An 18,031-nucleotide genomic window follows, 5' to 3' on the forward strand; every position below is an offset into this window, starting at 1 on the left:
TTGTGTACTGCTAGCCAAGATTGGTCAGGTTGCCTATTGCCTCCATTGTTGCACTGTAGCGATTTCCCAGGCCCCCTTAGTGGAGGAGTCTAGCCCTGTGTTTAGTCTTTGGCCCACCACATTTGCCTCAGTGTCTCTCTTAAGTCCATGAAGTCCTTGCTGCCAAGATGCATTCCTAACCTGTGGATGGGCAAGGACTGTCTTTTCCCCCTTCCCAGGATTGATGGCTTCCTGCCTCCCATACTCCTTGAGGGGATGATGACTATGCTTGACCTTTCCAGAGAGGAATTTCCCCAGAAATTAGTTATGCAAATTCAAGGCCACACTTCTATTCTGTTTCAACTTGCCCTATCAGTCAGCTTTGGAAGATTTGGTTTGGCATGGACCTCAGCCTCACTGCCTCCCAGAGCAGAAGAGGTCCTGGAGGGTGGGGAGGGGAAAGTGGAGATGAGAAACCAGCTTTGAACCCTTCCCACCTGGCCCGTCTGTACCAGGCTCTCCTCTGACTTCTTCAAAGGAGCATCACTTGGCACTGCTACCAAAAAGCACACGGGAGAAGACGGGCTCGCATCTCCTAGGTGATGTACAGGAAATTTCCCTTTGCCACCCCCAGAATGTATAATAAGCACTACAAGAAATCTGGGGTTCCCTCTGACTGCCTGGCCTTCCAGAAGGATCCGGGCTCAACTGAGCTGTCCAGCAAGCCTTACTGGGCAGCTCCAGCCCCCAGAATGGCGACAACCCAGATCAGAATCGGCCAGGATGGAGATGTGAGCGGGAACCCTGATAACCAATGCCGACATGCTGCTTGGGGATAGGGATGCAGAGAGGAGAGGTGGGTCGGGGGCTGCCCCTTGGGGAGCTTGGCATCCCAGGAAAGAAGGATCCTGCAGGGCCGTCATCTTCGGGTGAGGCTACCCAAAGGAGGAGCTGTCTGCTGGGTTACACTGTCAGCCTCCAGAGAGATGGCTAGTCCAAAGGTGGGACCGTTTCATCCCTACCGACAGCATTAGGGAATGGTAAGGTGTTTGGGTCACTAGGCGGCGCCATAGTCAGGGAGTCGCATTTCCCTAAGGTTGCAATCAGCCTCCCACTGCTGTGTAATACTAGACAGTCTCACCCTGTTTGCCTCAGTTCCCCCCATCTGTAAAATGGAGAAGGAAATGGCAAAGTCCTCCAGCTTCTTTGTCAGGGAAATCCCAAAGGGAGTCCCAAAGAGGTGGACCCACAACATCCAGATGGACCTCGATGGCCCTGGAAGGGCGCTTGACCAGTGGTCCAGTCCAGGCAGCGAAGTGTCCTCCGTTCATTTCCCCATTAAGGCTGTGTTGGGTGGAATCCACGCGGCACTAAATGGTTTCCGAGGCCACTTTGGGTCTGTGGCTGATGCGCTGCTCACTCTGGCACCTTCTCTTTACCAGGCCTGTCTCTTACTCTGTCAGATGGGTGGGGAAATGGGGCTAGTCACTCTCCCAAATCCTGGCACTTGAATCTCTGCTTTGCCATTATTAAATGTTCCCTAACTTCCTCTCCCCTGGGAGAATGAGTGGCTTTCAATCCTGACTTAAGGACAGTTTGTTTAGTCACGTGGATGGAGTCAAATGAATTTCATGTAACAAACGAGCACACCCCGCCCCCCCCCCGCCCCCCACCCCCCCAGCCAAAAGTAGAAGAGGAGTGTCAAAGTGGCAGTGGCAGTGCTCAGCCAGGAAGACGGAGGACAGCCAGCCTCCAGGAGACTCTCCCAGGCTCCGGGCAGAACCAGAGATGCTTTCAGGAAGTGCCATCCTTTTTCTCATCCTGCTCGGGGGCCCTCGGGAGGTGCAGACCATCTCCCAAGTGGCAGAATGCGGTTTTGCCTGCTCCGAGGTAAGCTCTTCCCTTTTCTTCCCCAGACGCTCTAAACGGCAGCAGATCCTCAGGATTTCACTGGGGGAGGCTGGCAGGAGGCTGAGGAAGCTTCAAGGACCTCATTTGTAGCCTCCTCATCAGAACAGCCTCGGAATCCCAAGCGGGAGAGTGGGAGAGCCCGAGGCCCTCCAACAGCGCTCTGTCACCTTTGGGGAGTCCTTGGGAGTGCCGGCTGCATTCTGGAGGGGTCCATGGATCGATCCGCTGCCCAAGGTCCCTGGGGAGGGGGGCTGAGCTGCCCGAGTTGTTAGGATGCTCTGAGCTTAAAGAGAAAGGCGAGCCGGTGCCATCCTTTGGGGAAGCTGGATCTTTGGCTCCAACCTCTCCCTGGTTCTCTGGCCTGAGGGTCCCCTCAAAACCACTGTGCTCTGCAGCCCGGCGGGACTTGCCTCTAAGCCGAGATTATCCATGAGCCCTTTCCAAATTCCAGCACGGGGAGGCATGGGGAAGGGCTGGAGCAGGGCATTCTGAGTTTGCACAGTGGCGGGGCTCGCTGGCAGATACCCCTGCGGTAGGAGGTAGGGCAAGGCTCTGCCTGAACGGGAGAACAGCTCCCGGTCGGTTCGGTCGCGCAGAGCCATTTCCTCCTGGTTTCCACTAGAACTTGCAGGCTGGTGTGTTTGGGACCTTTGGGGGGCTCTGGAAGCCAGCGAGGGGTTCCCCACTGCTCCTGGGGGCTCTGCGGTCAGAGCAGCTCAAGTCTGGGGAGCTCAAGTCAAGTTCAAGTCCTCACTGAGGTCCTGCCAGGCTCCGGGAGCAGGAGGGGCTGAATATTGCTGAAGCATCCCCTCTGTGCCAAGAGGTGCGCTGGCCTCTGCCTCGGGATGGAGCAGGTACACAGGAGAGAACCAGAGGAGGAAATGCGAGGAGCCAGGGGGCACTAGCCGGAGCTCGCTCCGCAATAATCCCGCCTGCCTACTTCTTTCTCCCAGCAGTCCCGAAAGGCGCTGAAGGGCACGTTTCCTCAGGAAGAGCACAAAAGGCAGGCGGGTTCAAGCTGATCCTCATCAGCTGTTTGCCCGTGGACTTGGGGATCCATGGTTAAGGTCCCTTCAGGCTCCAGCATTCGGAGATGCTGTGATCTGGCCCAGGAGTCAGACCTGCGGATGGAGGGCTCAGGGTGGGGAGAGGCTTGAATCATCCCTTCAGAAGACAAAGCTGGATGCAAATGACTACTCCTTGCTCTGAGGCAGCAGATGGAGGGAAGCCAGAAGTAGGCTCGAGCCTTCTTTGGATCATCCATCAGGGTTCCTTTGGCTTTAAAGTCTTCTCTTCCCTCCAATGAATCTTTGGCTTTTAAGGACTTCCAAGGCCAGGGCAATTGCTTTTTCTTACTTCATAATAAGTCATCTCTAATATCACTCAAAAAGAGCATCTTCACGGGCAGCGGGGTGGCTCAGTGGATAGAGTACCAGGCCTAGAGAAGGGAGGTCCTGGGTTTAAAGCTGACGTCAGATACTTCCTAGCTGTGTGACCCTGGGTAAGTCACTTAACCCCCATTGCCTAGCCCTTATGACTCTTCTACCTTAAAACCAATACTTAGTATTGATTCTAAGACAGAAGGTAAGGGGAAGGAAGGAAGGAAGGAAGGAAGGAAGGAAGGAAGGAAGGAAGGAAGGAAGGAAGGAAGGAAGGAAGGAAGGAAGGAAGGAAGGAAGGAAGGAAGGAAGGAAGGAAGGAAGGAAGGAAGGAAGGAAGGAAGAAAGAAAGAAAGAAAGAAAGAAAGAAAGAAAGAAAGAAAGAAAGAAAGAAAGAAAGAAAGAAAGAAAGAAAGAAAGAAAGAAGGAAAGAAAGAAGGAAAGAAAGAAGAAAGCAATAGTACCTTCAGTGTGGGGAATCCAGGTGTGAAGAGGCTGGAACATCTGCTCATGGGCAGGCCCTGGTGAACAAAGTGGGAGTGAGCAGCCCCCATGGCTGAGCCTTTTCTCTTCTCCAGAAGGAAAGAGTGTTATGGTTCAGGATGCCCCCCTACCCCACGCCATACCATAGACCACAGGACCCTCCCTGGGCCTCATCTTCTCTGTCGGCAGCCATGACAATGACCATTACAGGCACTCGGGAGACTGTGAATGAGGCCATCTGATCCCAAGCATAGATGGTACCAAGTGGGCCTGACTGAGTGCAGCAGTGACTGGAGGAAGTCAGGGCCCCGAATGCGAGTGTTCCGTGACTCCAGAAAATAGTCCCAGAGCCCCTGGTCAGGAAGGAGCCCCTGAGCCCGTAGCAGAGTAACCCCGACGCCTAAGAAGAGCCGGCCCCCCACCCGGCTCCCCGTCATTCAGTTCCGGACCCCCCGAGACAGGAAGTCCTCCACCTTTCAGGATGACCAGGATGGGGGAAGTGTGCCGCCCCATCCCCACAGCCCGAGCAGCAGAGGAGGGCCCCGGTGGCTCTTGGTGGCCTTCTCCGCAGTGTCTCTGCTGATGTCTGGGATTGAGTTAAACCAACCAGAAATGGTTTTATTTGTCCAGCCTGACCCCACTAGGGTCCATTTCTGCAAGTTCTATTTATTGCGGTGCCAGCCAGCCATCGCCTTGTACCAAGTGGCTGGTCCTCGGCCTTCTCTGGAGGCCACTTCTCTTCTCCCAGATTCTCCACCCACAACCCTCTCCCACAAGGGGCTCTCCTGCCTGGGGCCAGCCCCTGGGCTCCCTCCTCCTCTCCTCTGTGCCCGGCCCTGTGGGATACACCACTGGGCAGCTGGGTAGCCATCTGAACAGGCGGCCACCTGGTGACCAATGCCAGAGTCTCATCCCTCCGGGGGCTCCCAGAAGGAGCGGGTGCCCCCGGCTAGCCTCCATGGCAGCCATGTGGCCAGAGGGTGCTCCTCCTACCTCCAGGGTTTCTCCCACCTCTGTGCCTCACTTCCCCGGCGCCCGACTTCTCTCCTCGAGGGGGCACCTTTACCCCTTGGCAAACCACACTTCCTGCCCCTTCAGGGTTTGTCAGCTATGAGTGAGCAGGAAGGCCCTCAGCCTGGGCAGTGGGTCTGTTTATGGGAAGGGGAACTTGGAATCCTGAGCCTCTTGCTGGCCCTGGGATGGAAGCTTCCTGAACCTGAGCAGGGGACCCAGGTCCTGCCAGGCCCAGTCAGGTCTGCCTTCCCCCTCCCCCAGGGAGGACGGATTTGGGCGGGGAGTGGGGAAGGGAATTGGGAGCCGCCAACAAGTATTTCAAGAACTGGGAAGTTCTGATCCCCTGCCTCCGAGCTCCAGGTTGTGAAATTTCATTTTCATAACATCTCTTTTTAGCAACTAGCTGGGCTGTGTCCAGGCCAGGGCCAGGGGCCAGAGCATGGGAGAGCACGGGAAGAGGAAGCAGGGGACCAGGTGGGATTCCCCAGTTACCACAAGACTGGAAACCAACCCCAGCCTGGCGTTCTCTCAGGTTTCTCAGGGCGTGACTCACTTAACCCCTTCTGGGAATTAATTCCTCGCAGGTGTCTGGCAAGCAGCAGTGAGGGGTGATGAAGAGACCCTCAGAGCTGGAGCAGACAGGGAAAGCCCCCCTGAAGAGACCCGGGACTGCATAAACGGTGCCCAGAATTCCAGCCTGGATCTAGGGAAAGGCCTTGGGATGGGGAGGCTCATGAGCTAGGACGGAGAGGCAGCAATGAGCCTGACTCTCAAGTTCGTGCCTCAGTTTCCTCCTCTGTCAAATGATGGGAAGTACCGTCCGATTCTAGATCCAGGATCCCATGTCTGGTGTCAGGGCCTCTTGTCAAAGATGATTTCTGGGTGCTCGGAGGCTTAGAATGCCAAGGCAGTGGCAGGGAGGAGAGGTTGTAGCTGCCACACCCCAGCTGATAACGAGCATAGGCCAAGGTGCTCAGCGCCCAGGGCTACTGGCCTAGGTTCTTGCTCCCTCCTTGGGCCCCAAAAGATTTCTGTATGCAAATCCCTTTGGCCAGGGCTCCCCTCCAGAAAGAGGAGGGGTGAGGTAGGGCCACTTCTGTTCTCCCCAAACAAAGGAAGATCTATTCCTTCCTTTTTGCCAATGCAAATAAAATAGAACTGAATGGGGAGGTGAAGCCAAGGCCTGAATCCTGGGGGATTGTGGGGCTCAGTCCCTGCCTCTGCCCTCTCTGTATCTGCCTCTTTCTGGCTCCCTGTCCCTGCCTATGTCTCTGCCCTATCTCTGCCTCTGCTTTGCTTTGAGACTCGGAAGGGATTGGAGGAGGGAGTAATAACAGAAGCTCAAGGGCTGCTGGTTCTAGGCACTTACTTTCCATCCCTGTTGCCAGGTAATCCTGACTAAGGTGGAGGCCCAAAGAAAGGAGTTCTTAACCTGGAGTCTATGAACTTTGAAAATATATTTTGAGAACTACTTCAACCGAATTGTATTTCAGTATAATTGCTCTCCTCTTTAATCCTCTCTATTTTACTTTATGCATTTATAAATGTGACTGAGGAGTCCTGAGGCTTCACCAGCCTGCCTGCCCAAGGGTTCAGTCAGACCAGAAGACTTAAGAACCCTCTCTAAGAATTTGGAGGGTGAGGGGGTGGGGAATGAAACATCCCCAAGTGAATCCAAGATGGCAGACTGCACCATTCCACCATTCCACCAGAGAGCTGGCTGGCCATGAAACGGCTTTGGGAAGCCTGGCCTGCTGGGCCTTCCATTTTCCTTGGCTGACTGGAGATGAGGAAAGAGTCTGGGAAGGAAAATACCCACCCAGAGTCACCAGCTGCAGGGCAGTCCTAGGCTATAGGTCTGCCCAACCCAACACTAATAAGGCAGATCAGTTAGAGATACGTGAGAGGGACCCTGGAGGTCCACCTTGGCAGGAATGCCCTCTATTCCCTCATTGACAAGGAAGCCTTTGCTTAAGGACCTCTGGGAGGGGGAAGCTCACCCCCTTTTCTGGCTCCTACAGTCACCCTAGTTCAAGCCCTTATCTGCTCTTGCCTAGTGTTCACCAGAGGTTGAAGTCTGAGCATTTGCTTAAGGCTTTCTTCATTGATAGAAAGATCACTCACCAATTCTTCCCCTCACACAGTCATCTCCAGCCCTTCCTGACCCCATTTGTTGTTGTTGATCCTTCATTTTATTTTTTTCATTATTTATGATTCATATTCTTTCCTTCTCTTCCTCCCCACCCAGCTGACTGGCAATTCCACTGGGTTTTACATGTATTGTTATTGATATTTGCACTGTGGTGATCCTTTAGAATTACATCCCCCATCCACCCATGTGATCAAGCAGTTGTTTTTCCTCTGGGTTTCTACTCCTACAGTTCTTCCTCTGAATGTGGATAGAGTTCTTTCTCATAAGTCCTTCAAAACTGTCCTGGCTCATTGCATTGCTATTAGTAGAGAAGTGTATTATATTTGATTGTGCCACAGTGTATCCGTCTCTGTGTACAATGTTCTCCTGGTTCCGCTCCTCTCACTCTGCATCAGTTCCTGGAGGTCGTCCCAGTTCACATGGAATTCCTCCAGTTCATTATTCCTTTGAGCACAATAGTATCCATTACCAACAGATACCAAAATGTGTTCAACCATTCCTCAATTGAAGGGCATCCCCTCATTTTCCAATTTTTTGCCACCACAAAGAGCACAGCTATGAATATTCTTGTACAGGTCTTTTTTCTTATGATCGCTTTGGGGTATAAACCCAGCAGTGCTATGGCTGGATCAAAGGGCAGAGAGTCTTTTAGGGCTTTTTGGGCATAGTTCCAAATTGCCTTCCAGAATGGTTGGATCAATTCACAACGCCGCTAGCAAGTCATTAATGTCCAGCATTCATTACTTCCCTTTGCTGTCATGTTAGCCAATCTGCTAGGGGTGAGTTGGTACCTCAGAGTTGCTTTGATTTGCATTTCTCTGATTATAAGAGATTTAGAACACTTTTTCATATACTTATTAATAGTTTTGATTTCTTTATCTGAAAATTGTCTATTGATGTCCCTTGTCCATTTATTAATTGGAGAATGGCTTGATTTTTTTTTGCACAATTGATTTAGCTCTTTATAAATTTGAGTAATTAGACCTTTGTCAGAGGTTTTTGTTATAAAGATTTTTTCCCAATTTGTTGCTTCCCTTCTAATTTTGGTTGTATTGTTTTTATTTGTACAAAACCTTTTTAATTTAATGTAATCAAAATTATTCATTTTGTACTTTTGTATATTATCTATCTCTTGCTTGTTCTTAAAATCTTTCCTTTCTCATAGATCGGACAGGCAAATTATTCTATGTTCACCTAATTTATTTATAGTTTCCTTCTTTATATTTAAGTCATTCACCCATTTGGAATTTATCTTGGTATAGGGTGTGAGATGTTGATCTAAACCTAATCTCTACCATGCTGTTTTCCAATTTTCCCAGTCGTTTTTGTCAAATAGTGGGTTTTTGTCCTAAAAGCTGGGATCTTTGGGTTTATCATACACTATTTTGTGTATGATAAACCCATTTGGGGTTTTCTTGACAGAGATTCTGGAGAGGCTTGCTTTTTCCTTCTCCATTTCATTTTACATATGAGGAAACTGAGGCAAACAGGGTTAAGGGACTTACGCCGGGTCACACAGCTAGTAAGTGTTTGAGGCCAGACTTGAACTCATGAAGACAAATCTTTCTGATTCCTTGCACTGTGTTCTATACACTGCACCACCTAGCTGCCTTCACCAATGAGGACAGTCATGCAAATGAATCTTCATCTCCCTTCTACAAATCTATTCCTGCCCTAATTCAGCCTATACAACTTCTATAAGATTTTCCTTAAGTATGGATCTGACTGTGTTACTTCCCTACTCAACAAATTCCAGTCATTCCTTAATTGCTTCTATGAGAAAACTAGAAACTCCTCTGTTTGGCTTTTGAAGCCCTGTCCAACCCAACTCCAACCTGTCTTTCCAGCCTCTTTCTTCTCCACACTATTCCAACAAACTTCTCTTTGATCGATTGCACTCACATATATACCCCTTTAACTTCCATTCTCTGGGCCCTTGCACTGGCAGTCTCTTTACCTTCACAGCACAGATTCCCTCTTTTCCTTCAAGTTAGAGTCAAAGCACAATATTCTACATGAAAGCACTTAAAATCACTTTGGAAGCTGTGTAGAGGATGGACTGGAGGGAGGAAGACTCAAAGAAGAGAGCACAACTAAGTGAGCTTTGTGATAGTCCAGGCAAGAGAATATGAAGTCTTGACCTCAGGTAGAAGCAGAAATGGTGAGATCTGACTGGTCTCTAGGCCAAAAGATGGGAAGGAGCAGGGATGCATCTGTAGTTATGAAACAAAGAGGCTAAATGGATGTCGATGGCTGCCACAGAAATGGAAAAGATCAGAAAAAGGGATGTTTGAAGAAAAAGGCAAAATATGTTTTAGATATTGAGTTTGAGGTGTCTTTCGAATTTCTAGTTTAAAATTTCCTCCCAGACAGTTGGTGATACAGGATCAAAGGTTAGGGAAGAGACTGGAACTGGCAATATAGTTCTGGAAATCCGCTTTGGAGAAATTATAGACTTAAGGGAGCTGATGATGTGACCAGGATAAAGCAAAGAGAGAACAGATACAGGATTCAGGAAAAACCTTAGGGAATACCCACAGTTAGAGGGCACAGTATTGATGTTGAGGCAGAAAAAGAGTCTGAGAAGGAATGGTCAAATAGGTAGGAGGAGAACCAGGAGAGAGGAGACCTAGATCAAAGAGCACTTCCAGGAGAAGAGGTTGGTTAAGAAGGTCAAATGCAAGTGAGAGGGGTCAAGAAGGATGAGGGTTGAGAAGAAACCATCAGACTTGACCATTAGAACATTTGTAACTTTAGATTTAAAGATTTAGATTTAGAGACTGGTAACACATAGTAGGCACTTAAATCTTTGTTGATGGAGTCAGTCCCATTTGACTTCTGGTCATTTCATTGTTAGAAAGTTTGTTTGTTTTTTGAGCTGAACTCTATCTCTTGGCAACTTCCATTTTTTGCTCCCAGTTTACAAAGACAATGCAGATAAAAGTGAAGGAAGACAGAATTGTGCTTATGGAGTGGGGCAGATGGGTTGCTCAGTGAATTAAAAGCTAGTCTAGGTTCAAATCTGGCCTCAGACACTTCCTGGCTGCACTTAACCCCCAGTGCCTAGCCTTACTGCTCTTCTGCCTTGGAACGAATATACAGTTTTGATTCCAAGACAGAAGGTAAGGGTTTAAAAAGAATTGTGCTTAGGTAAATGCTGGCAGACAAGTGGTATCATCACCCCCACTTTACAGATGAGGAAAAAAGTTTTGAGAGGTGACCTCAGCTGCTTCCTTACTACCTTTGTACACTTCCCCTCTTTGCACCTCAGTTTCCTCATTTGCAAAATGAGGAAGCTGGGTTAGGTCGCCTTTTAGATGGACCCTGGCTGTACATCCTGTGGCCCCTCTGACTCTAAAGTGTGTGTGTGTGTGTGTGTGTGTGTGTGTGTGTACACGTGTATGTATATGTAAGTAGCCGGGAAAGGTAAGAAGGGGCTAGGTAGGTGGTGAAGAGTTTTAAACACCAAACAGGATTTACATTTGATCTTAGAGGTGAGAGGGAGTTACTGAAGTTTATTGAGGGTTGACAGTATGCCGAACACTTCAGGGAAATCCCTTTTTGTCAGCTGTGTGGAGGATGAAGTGGAATACGGACAGTCAGGGAGACAAGTAGGTGGCTATGGAAATAGTCCAGACAGGAAATGATGAGGGCTTGTGTGAGGGTGGTGGTAGTCCGAGTGGAGAAATAGAGATGGAAACCAAGTTGGGCACAGATGACTTTAGTATGGGGTTAAGGAAGAGTTGAAGAGTCAAAGGTGACATGGAAATTACAACAGCTAGATTTTGAAAAATGGTAATGATGCCCCGAACAGCAAAAGGAAGTTAAGAAGAGAATTCAATGAAATTTACTTCCTCAATATCTCAAGAGTCTGTGATTTGTGGCTCAGTGGAATGAGTACTTGTTTTTGGAGTCCAGTGACTTGAGTTCAAATCCTGAAACTTATGCTTACCCCCTGGGTCAATCTGGGCAAGTCACCTGACTTACATGGGCCTCAGTTTCCTCCCTTGTAAAATGGAGGAGGGATAAACCATTGGAGATCTTTTCTAGCTCTAGAGCACAGATTTGGTGATCCCATGATTACCATGAGTATCTCCTCTAACAAATCAGACCCCGGGCCCTCTATAACACAATAGATAAGTCCAGATAAGCTATTCTGGAAACTATCTCTTTCAGACTTAGCTAGGTCTTTGGACAAATGCCATCCAGCCTGCCCCAGACCCATACCTGAAGCTATCCAATCTGGCAGAATAGCATTATTGTGGTGAGAAAGCTGGACTTGGAGACAGGGAGACCTGAGTCCAAATCCCATCTCTCCCATCCATTTGGCCATCTCTGAGCCTCAGCTTCCTCATATGTAAAAGGGAGGTAATAATGCCCCTTGTTACCTACCTCATGGGGTGATTGTGAAGCACTAGTGAGAGGATGTAGAGAAGGGGCATTCATTGCCAACTTCAAGACACCAGAATGATGGCAGCCACGCTTATTTTGGAACCCAGGATCATTTCTGAGCCAGCGGAACACTAATAGACTAAAATAGAGATAAATGGAAAAACCTACACAGTTTGGTTCAAATAATCATCTACCCAAGTGGGGGTATGGAGGATTGGAGAAGCTGTGGTTACCCTGCAATTTAGATGAAAAACAACAACAAAGCTCTGCAACTCAATTTAACTAGAAGGGTCAAATAGCAAGGACCCTGGATTTGGAGGGGGAAATTCTGCCATGAGCCCAGGCAAGTCACTTGACTTCTCTGTGCCTCAGTTTCCTCATACATAAAATGAAAGAGTGGGATTGAATAACTTCTTAAGGTCCCTTCTAATTCCAAGTCTCCAATCCCATTTTCCTATTATAGGAGGATGGAGAAGATAAAAGAACCAGAGGACTGACAAGGTGCTCTTAGAAGTCTGTTGTCCCAAACTAATTGGAAACTAAACAATATGATACTCCAAAATCGTTTAGTTAGAGAAGAAATCATAGAAACAATTAATAATTTCATCGAGGAAAATGACAATGGCGAGACATCCTTTCAAACCTTTTGGGATGCAGCCAAAGCAGTAATCAGAGGTAAATTCATATCCCTGAGTGCTTATATTAACAAACTAGGGAGAGCAGAGATCAATCAATTGGAAATGCAAATAAAAAAAACTCGAAAGTGACCAAATTAAAAACCCCCAGCAGAAAACCAAACTAGAAATCCTAAAAATTAAGGGAGAAATTAATAAAATCGAAAGTGATAGAACTATTGATTTAATAAATAAGACAAGAAGCTGGTACTTTGAAAAAACAAACAAAATAGACAAAGTACTGGTCAATCTAATTTAAAAAAGGAAGGAAGAAAAGCAAATTAACAGCATCAAAGATGAAAAGGGGGACATCACCTCTGATGAAGAGGAAATTAAGGCAATCATTAAAAATTACTTTGCCCAATTATATGGCAATAAATATACCAATTTAAGTGATATGGATGAATATATACAAAAATACAAACTGCCTAGACTAACAGAAGAGGAAATAGAATTCTTAAATAATCCCATATCAGAAAATGAAATCCAACAGGCCATCAAAGAACTTCCTAAGAAAAAATCCCCAGGGCCTGATGGATTCACCAGTGAATTCTATCAAACATTCAGAGAACAGTTAATCCCAATACTATACAAACTATTTGACATAATAAGCAAAGAGGGAGTTCTACCAAACTCCTTTTATGACACAAACATGGTACTGATTCCAAAACCAGGCAGGTCAAAAACAGAGAAAGAAAACTATAGGCCAATCTCCCTAATGAATATAGATGCAAAAATCTTAAATAGGATACTAGCAAAAAGACTCCAGCAAGTGATCAGAAGGGTCATCCACCATGATCAAGTAGGATTTATACCAGGGATGCAGGGCTGGTTCAATATTAGGAAAACCATCCACATAATTGACCACATCAACAAACAAACCAATAAGAACCACATGATTATCTCAATAGACGCAGAAAAAGCATTTGATAAAATACAACACCCATTCCTATTAAAAACACTAGAAAGCATAGGAATAGAAGGGTCATTCCTAAAAATAATAAACAGTATCTATCTAAAACCATCAGCTAATATCATCTGCAATGGGGATAAACTAGATGCATTCCCAATAAGATCAGGAGTGAAACAAGGATGCCCATTATCACCTCTACTATTTGACATTGTACTAGAAACACTAGCAGTAGCAATTAGAGAAGATAAAGGAATTGAAGGCATCAAAATAGGCAAGGAGGAGACCAAGTTATCACTCTTTGCGGATGACATGATGGTCTACTTAAAGAATCCTAGAGATTCAACCAAAAAGCTAATTGAAATAATCAACAACTTTAGCAAAGTTGCAGGATACAAAATAAACCCACATAAGTCATCAGCTTTTCTATATATCTCCAACACAGCTCAGCAGCAAAAACTAGAAAGAGAAATCCCATTCAAAATCACCTTAGACAAAATAAAATACTTAGGAATCTACCTCCCGAGACAAACACAGGAACTATATGAACATAACTACAAAACACTCGCCACACAACTAAAACTAGACTTGAGCAATTGGAAAAACATTAACTGCTCATGGGTAGGACGAGCCAATATAATAAAAATGACCATCCTACCCAAACTCATCTATCTATTTAGTACCATATCCATGGAACTCCCAAAAATTTTCTTTACTGATTTGGAAAAAAACCATAACAAAGTTCATTTGGAATAACAAAAGATCAAGGATATCCAGGGAAATAATGAAAAAAACACAAAGGAAGGGGGCCTTGCAGTCCCAGATCTCAAACCATATTACAAAGCAGCAGTCATCAAAACAATTTGGTACTGGCTAAGAGACAGAAAGGAGGATCAGTGGAATAGACTGGGGGCAAGTGACCTCAGCAAGACAGTATACGATAAACCCAAAGATCCCAGCTTTGGGGACAAAAATCCACTATTCGATAAAAACTGCTGGGAAAAGTGGAAAGCAGTGTGAGAGAGATTAGGTTTGGATCAATACCTCACATCCTACACAAAGATAAATTCAAAATGGGTGAAAGACTTAAATATAAAGAAGGAAACCATAAGTAAATTGGGTAAACACAGAATAGTATACATGTCAGACCTTTGGGAGGGGAAAGGCTTTAAAACCAAGCAAGACATAGAAAGAATCACAAAATGTAAAATAAATAATTTCGACTACATCAAATTAAAAGGCTTTTGTACAAACAAAACCAATGTAACTAAAATCAGAAGGAAAACAACAAATTGGGAAAAAATCTTCATAGAAACCTCTGACAAAGGTTTAATTACTCATATTTATAAAGAGCTAAATCAATTGTACAAAAAATCAAGCCATTCTCCAATTGACAAATGGGCAAGGGACATGGATAGGCAGTTTTCAGATAAAGAAATCAAAACTATTAACAAGCACATGAAGAAGTGTTCTACATCTCTTATAATCAGAGAGATGCAAATCAAAACAACTCTGAGGTATCACCTCACACCTAGCAGATTGGCTAACATGACAGCAGAGGAAAGTAATGAATGCTGGAGGGGATGTGGCAAAATTGGGACATTAATGCATTGCTGGTGGAGTTGTGAATTGATCCAACCATTCTGGAGGGCAATTTGGAACTATGCCCAAAGGGTGATAAAAGACTGTCTGCCCTTTGATCCAGCCATAGCACTGCTGGGTCTGTACCCCAAAGAGATAATGGACACAAAGACTTGTACAAAAATATTCATAGCTGCGCTCTTTTTGGTGGCCAAACATTGGAAAATGAGGGGATGCCCATCAATTGGAGAATGGCTGAACAAATTGTGGTATATGTTGGTGATGGAATACTATTGTGCTAAAAGGAATAATAAAGTGGAGAAGTTCCATGGAGACTGGAACAACCTCCAGGAAGTGATGCAGAGCGAGAGGAGCAGAACCAGGAGAACATTGTACACAGAGACTGACACACTGTGGTACAATAGAACCTAATGGATTATAATTAGTGGCGGTGTAATGTCCCTGAACAATCTGCAGGGATCTAGGAGAAAAAACACTATCCATAAGCAGAGGACAAACTGTGGGAGTAGAAACACCAAGGAAAAGCAACTGCCTGACTACAGCGGTTGAGGGGACATGACAGAGGAGAGACTCTAAACGAACACTCTAATGCAAATATTAACAACATGGCAATGGGTTCAAATCAAGAACATACATGATACCCAGTGGAATCACGCGTCAGCTACGGGGGGATGGGAGGGAGGAAAAGAAAATGATCTTTGTCTTTAATGAATAATGCATGGAAATGATCAAATAAAATACTATAAAATTTTAAAAAAAAGGAAAAAAAAGAAGTCTGTTGTCCCCAATGAGGAAGGTGGCAAATGTCTTCCTGTCCTTTGTCCCAGTCAAACCATTTCATGCTCAATTCTAGGAGGAGTAGATCAAACACAAGATGCCCAGTTGGGAACCTTGGCTTCAGATCTCACCTTAATCAAACAAGCATTTATTAAGCTCCTTTGTTATACGTGTTGTAAATTGTGCCAGTCACTGGAGCTATAAAGGTTAAAGAAAATGAAACAATCTGTGGCCTTAAGGAACTTCTATAGCATTGACGCTTTGTAGCTATGTGAGATTTCACCTCCGAACCTTGGTGTCCTGGTATGCCTGTAGAATATCCACACACAATATTTGCAGAATGCCCCAAGCAGGATAATTGGGAAGAGGCTCTGGCACCTTCCTTCCCCAATGGCTCGTTCTTACAGATTTCACTCTGCTCTCTGCCTAATCTTAGTCTCTTCCCCAAAGCTCCCTTTTCCTTCTGTCCTCGGCATCTTCTCTGGCTCCCTTTGCCTAAACTCCAACACTGGTTCTGCATCATCCTTGGCACCCCATCTTGGGTGAGAAGGCTCAAGGGTCTTCTCTATCTCAGACTAGGAAGAGATATTCGGGCTTGCTCCAGTTCCTCCAATGATCTCTGGTCAGCGGTGGCCTGCTTAGCAACAGTCAACCGCCAGACCGGTGTCTTTGGACAATGGCCAACCAAGATGCCCACGTCCCTTTCCTGGTTTGTGACTGATGTCTGGGAGCCTTTCTGGATAGGTCAGATTGTTTCCCCCTGATTACAGTATATCACATGGATCCCCACCTAACCATTTCCCAACTCCTCTCCCAAGACACACACACACACACACACACGCTGTAAAAATGGACTCAATTCCAGGACTTAAATCCCCAGAAGTCCTTGCTCCACTTCCCCAAAACGCTTTGTAATCTCACTGAATTCTCACCTGGGCTGAGAGCAAAATCATTATTTAGAGGGTCTCCGCCCACGGCGGGGGCTTCTCTTCCTAGCTCCGCTTGCAAACAGACGTGTCTCATGATACGAGTGAAATTTGGGTGGGCCTCATGGCCCACCTAGCACGTGCTTCTCTTGCTTGTATTTTCTTTAACCCTTGACCTTTAATAAACCTCATAAAAATAATACTCCTTGCAGAGAGAAACTAATTTCTACCTGCCTCAGTTCCCAAAATTTTAATCTTTACAAGCTTTCACCTTCTCTTACTAGTCATTTGCACACCGTACTAACACAAGCTCCCCCCACTGCCTTTTCTGCTCTCCCTTATGTATTGGTAGAAGCTCCTTAGGCCTCAGGCTGTCTGGCTTGCTTACATCTCTATCCCTAGCTCTTAGCACAGTGCCTGGCACATAGGAACTACATAAGTACTTTGTTGGATTGTCTGTTTACCCAACCATTTGCCTATCTGTCTTATCTCTGGAATGTAGCCTGGATGCCCAGCCTTCCAAATGGTCTGTGAAAATGACACTGATTGGCCTTGGCTCAGGATGATGGAACTATTTTCCCTTCTCCATGCAGAGACATGGCTATTTAGCTTTACTCTCTGGCTTTTTCTTCTAATTACAGCAACTCCAGAGAGCATTCACGTTAACAGAATGCTTTTCTCACAAATACACTGCAATTTATTTAATGTATTATTATGCCCATTTTCATATGAGAAGACTGAGGCTCCATGAGATAGTATGACTAGCCCCATTTTCCCATAGGTCAAATTTGAACCTACAACTACTGACCTCAAGTCTCCCCTCTTTCTACAGAATGTAAGGTCCTTGAGAACTGGAGTCAATGTCTTTTTATCCCCAGCACCTGACTCAGTGCCTTGAGTTTCCACTATAGCACTCTAACCCTGTTCATCTTAGCACATTTCCAATGGAAAGATTTGGTTCCAAGTGTTTATATTGTCTAGTTGATTACTGCTGACTCCATTAAAAATGATTTTGTTGTATTAAGCCATGTATATTACAGCTTAACAATAAAAATGCTCATTAACTACATGTTTGTAAGCAGTTAAGCTCCCAAGTTTAAACAAGCCCCAAGTTATAAGCACTTCTTTTAAAATATAAACTTTCTCAAATAAATGAACTCTTCCTTTGGCAAGTTGTTCTTTCCAGGAAGAATAGTTCAACTTTACTGTATATATATAACTTACCTTCCATCTTAGAATCAATACTGTGTATTGTTCCAAGGAAGAAAAGTGGTAAGGGATAGGCAATGGGGGTTAAGTGACTTGCTCAAGGTCACATAGCTAGGAAGTATCTGAGGCCAGATTTGAATTTTCCATTCAGTTCTGCTCTTTTCACCAGGAATGATTAAAAATCCTCTATTTCATTGAATACTCATTTCTTCTTCTGAAGGATTATGTTCCATTTTGCTGGATAAGTGATTCTTGGTTGAAGTCCTAGATCCTTTGCCCTTGGGAATATCATATTCCAGAGCCTAATATAGAAGCTGCTAAATCTTGGGTTATTTTTACTGTGATTTCACAATATTTGAAGTGTTTCCTTTTGGTTGCTAGCAGTATTTTCTCCTTGACCTGAGAGTTCTGAAATTTGGCTAATGTTCCTGGGAGTTAAACTTTTGGGTTCTCTTTTAGGAGATAATTGGTGGATTCTTTCAATATCTATTTGTCCTCTGGTTCTAGAGTATCATAGACGGTTTTCCTTGATAATTTCTTGAAAGATAATGTTGAAATTATTTCATTGATCTGGACTTTCAGGTAGTCCAGTAACTCTTAGATTATTCTCCAGGTCAGTTGTT

The 18,031-nt window shown here is 45.6% G+C and overlaps 1 protein-coding gene across 1 annotated transcript in view; it reads left to right on the forward strand.

Moving 5' to 3' along the window:
- Positions 1-1,767: 1,767 nt before the first annotated feature.
- The window catches only part of LOC103095594 (putative interleukin-17 receptor E-like), a 34,993-nt gene continuing 18,729 nt past the window's right edge, over positions 1,768-18,031 (forward strand). The window contains exon 1 of the mRNA XM_056798462.1: positions 1,768-1,869. Coding sequence (XP_056654440.1) covers positions 1,768-1,869 — 102 coding nt within the window. The remainder of the gene's footprint in view (positions 1,870-18,031) is intronic.

Source organism: Monodelphis domestica, chromosome 5 (genome assembly GCF_027887165.1).
Source record: "Monodelphis domestica isolate mMonDom1 chromosome 5, mMonDom1.pri, whole genome shotgun sequence".
NCBI classification, from domain to species: domain Eukaryota; kingdom Metazoa; phylum Chordata; class Mammalia; order Didelphimorphia; family Didelphidae; genus Monodelphis; species Monodelphis domestica.